The 3592-nt window shown below is 41.2% G+C and overlaps 1 protein-coding gene across 1 annotated transcript in view; it reads left to right on the top strand.

The window, feature by feature from the left end:
* Positions 1 to 3592, top strand: part of znf827 (zinc finger protein 827) — a 69132-nt gene that overhangs the window by 46085 nt on the left and 19455 nt on the right. The window contains exon 6 of the mRNA XM_037974783.1: positions 2733 to 2975. Within this exon, the coding sequence (XP_037830711.1) occupies positions 2733 to 2975 (243 nt within the window). The remainder of the gene's footprint in view (positions 1 to 2732; positions 2976 to 3592) is intronic.

Below are 3592 nucleotides of genomic sequence, written 5' to 3'. Positions count from 1 at the left end.
CCTCCTCCTGCTCTTCTAACCTGCCCCCCGCCCCTTTCCACTGCTCCCCTCGGCCTGCCAACTTCATATATCCCATAGCCGTGCTGAGTCGCAATGTCAGCCACAATGTATCAACCTGACGGCTTTGTTTTGCTCCTATTTGTCACCACACTGAGACACGGCCTTCTGCCACCACCCTGGTCAGAGATTAGCTAAAGGACTCCCGGCCTGGTTTTTCTTTTATGTTTTGTTTAGTTTTTACTTTTCAGTCCAGCTTGTTTGGATGTCAGTGAATATCTACTGTCAGCCTGCGTTATATCCAGCGAATTCAGTGAATATACTCATTTCTAACACTCCCAACCGATATGACAAATCACTGCTTTTTAAATAGTTTCTTTGCACACAGCCTACAGTTTTTGTCAAATATCCATAGATAAAACAAAGTCTGCAGATGACACGAGGACATTCCTAAAAGCTGCAGTTTCCCTCGTGTCTATTTTTAGCCTGCTCACTGTTTGAACTTGTTAAGTGAAGTGAGGCAATAGCCGTTCTCACCTTTTTAGAACATTGTTGTTGTGTGTGTGTGCTAGGGGAAAAAAACAAAACAAAAACAATTTTCAGATGAATAAACATCGATATCTTGCCCCTTCATTAACATTCGGAAGGTTTTCCTTTCCCGTTTGCTCGAGTGAACCCACATGAGCTGCTGGATCCCTCCTCCAAGCAACAGCGTGACCCCCCGGTGCACTCTTGCACTAATAACCACGCGCTAACCGGCTCAGCTCAGCTTTAGAGGCAGCGCTCCTCATGTTTGAGGTTTATTCGGGTTTCCGATTTTTAAAAATTTAATTTCATCCATACAACGTCTTAAAAAGTCTGTGCGGCACGCTTAATTTACTCGTACATGTACTCGTACACTCTTCCCCTGTGGTATTCATCACTACTCTGCTAAAGGAAAGACATCTTTGGTGTTCGGGCTATATCTGTATAATCTGATGAGGGTCAAAGGTCACGGGATAGACTGTTTACTTATGGGTCACAGTGGCAGGGTTTGTGGATTTATCATATTCAGTTGACCTGTACATTTTGAACTAATCTGACATAATCTGAAGTAAAAAAAAACAGTCGAGTAATTAAGCTTTATTTGTGTTACAATGATTATGTAGTCAGGGATTTTTAGATACAGTTTACATGTTTCATTGCAAATCATAAAGCATAGATGGTTAACTTTTAAATGCTTTAATGAAATGTAAATTGCAAAGCTTTTGCATGTATACATCTACATCTGGTTGTGTTTTGCTTTTTTTAATTAAGTTTTTACATTAGTAGACAAATACAACATTGCTCTGTATTTAAATAGATATCTTTTTATTGCCTCTTTGTACTGGAGGTATTTGACTAGCCGAGTAATAAGCCCCCTTCAGTTATTTATTGCTTTCCATTAATCTGATGTCAATTCTATAATGAGTACTGCGCTGCACTTCCATTAAAGTGTAAAATCTCAGGAAGTTTTACACCTACATCAATAATAAGTAAAAACAAAACAAACCTTTAAGCAGCCCCTAATTTATTCACCGGTGTTCGGTGTAAGACCTTTTTGTTGTTGGTAAATAAATGTGAATTTGTTCTCTTGCATATTTGCAGTTTTTTTTTCCCTTCTTGACCAACACACACAGTAACAACAAAGACTTCAGAGAGATCCTGTCAGCTAAAATTGAGCACAAAGCTTTCCTAGACATAAAATCTTGGTGATTAAGAGCTCAATAAATTCTTCATACGCTGCTCGACATGCATGTTAAAGTAACGGCATTTTAATTAAACAAAAAGATTTAAAACTGTGCATATTCAAAATAAAAACAAAAACATAACCTGATGCATATGTCGTGCAGCTGTACGCCTTAAATATACCAACACATTTGGTTCATATCAGAGGCCCAGAAAAAGCCTGAAGTTTGGTCCAACGTAGAACGAAATGTAGCCTGTTCACACTGTAACAATCAGCAGTACTGACCAACACTGGAGGGGCGCTTAAAAACATTCACAGGAAACGTCAGCTCCACCACCCAAATACAAAGACCTCCATTTAGTAAAACAAGACAAGTATCATCAACCTGCACTGGTGTGGTCTAAACCTAAAGCAGAAGAATGAGGCAATAATTGTGTAATATTGATTGATTGGCCTGTTGAGCATCAAGCAGTTAATATAAAAAAAAAAACTCCTGAAAGTATTGAAGGGTAAATTGTTTCGACTGAATGGCCCTAATCACAAATTTTAGGCCCCTAGAGGGAGTAAATGGACAGGTTTTCCTCAGGAGGTGACGAGTCACAAAAGGCTTTTATTTTTTTCTTTTCTGTGTCAACCATCGCTCTGACCACATGTCAAATAAATGTACTGGATAAACAATACTGCAAATTGTTTTTTATTAGGGTACTTACTGTGTAGCAATCGCTCTTCTATTACACTGGTGCGCATGATAACCTCCGGCATTAAGGGCTGACGGTTTAAGTCCTTAAAACATTTCATTTCACATTTCTAGTTTTTGCAAAAGCTGAGTCTCCAAGTGTCAAAAGAACTGAGACATTTCTCAGAATTTTTAGGAAAATTGTGTTATAAAAGAGAATTTTCTCACAAAGCTTACAATATTACAGGTAAATCGATTCATTAAAATGTTCGACAGTTTGTGTTTCATAACGTGGTTTGAGCTGATAAAACTCTGAACAGTAGTTGATTCCTTTTTTTTTTTTTCTTCCAGAGAGCAACAAAGATGCCCACTACCAGAAGGTGAAAGTAAAGGCAGAGCCCATGGAGGTGGACCCACCCCCAGCGGAACTCACCCCGCCTGCCTCCCACCTGCTGAACTTCAGCACTTTAGGGGCGAGTGAGAAGAGTGAGCCAATGAGTAACCTCTCCGAGACGTTGGCCTGCCCCCAGAAAGATCTCTTCTCCCAAGACATATCGGTCAAAATGGCATCTGAACTGTTGTTCAAATTGTCAGGTATGTTTTCTCAGGACGCACACACACACACACGTCTGCGGTCAGGGCGCTCGCTCGCTGTTAAAACCACAGCAGACCTGCGCCGTAACCCTCAGACTCTTTGTGATAGTTGGCTGTTTCTTCTGGGTTTTTTTTTCCCTTTCTGTACGCCGATGTTTGTGACATGAAGTTGGCAGTCAGCTGTTTGTATTCCTAGATTGGACAGAGCTTTGAGGTGTATCCATCACTCCCCAGAGAAAAGGCAGATCGGTGTGTGTGTGTGTGTGGTCAAGCATTATTCGTGTCCAGCGTCTGATTTGCTTCACTTAAATGCCATACAGATGAACAAGCTTGTGTCAAATCTCTCTCTCTCTTTTTTTTTTCCTTTCCTTTTTTCTTCGTGCTCTCACACATGGTCACAAATTCACACATTGACAATTTTCCTTTCCCACACCGCCTTTCGCGCACACCTTTACACACTCGCACACAAGGCCCCATGGGGAGTGGTGTCTGCACAAATGCCCCCCCCCCCTTCCCTCCTCCCGCTCCTCCCGCTCCTTCTTTCTCTCATTCTCTCTTCTCTCCCTTGACTTGTTTTCAGACATGCCGGCTCAAGCACACTTGGCTGCACATGCTGC

Source organism: Kryptolebias marmoratus, linkage group LG3, assembly GCF_001649575.2.
Source record: "Kryptolebias marmoratus isolate JLee-2015 linkage group LG3, ASM164957v2, whole genome shotgun sequence".
NCBI lineage: Eukaryota > Metazoa > Chordata > Actinopteri > Cyprinodontiformes > Rivulidae > Kryptolebias > Kryptolebias marmoratus.
Note: the sequence above shows the minus strand (reverse complement) of the source record. Positions and strands in the feature narration are given on the sequence as shown.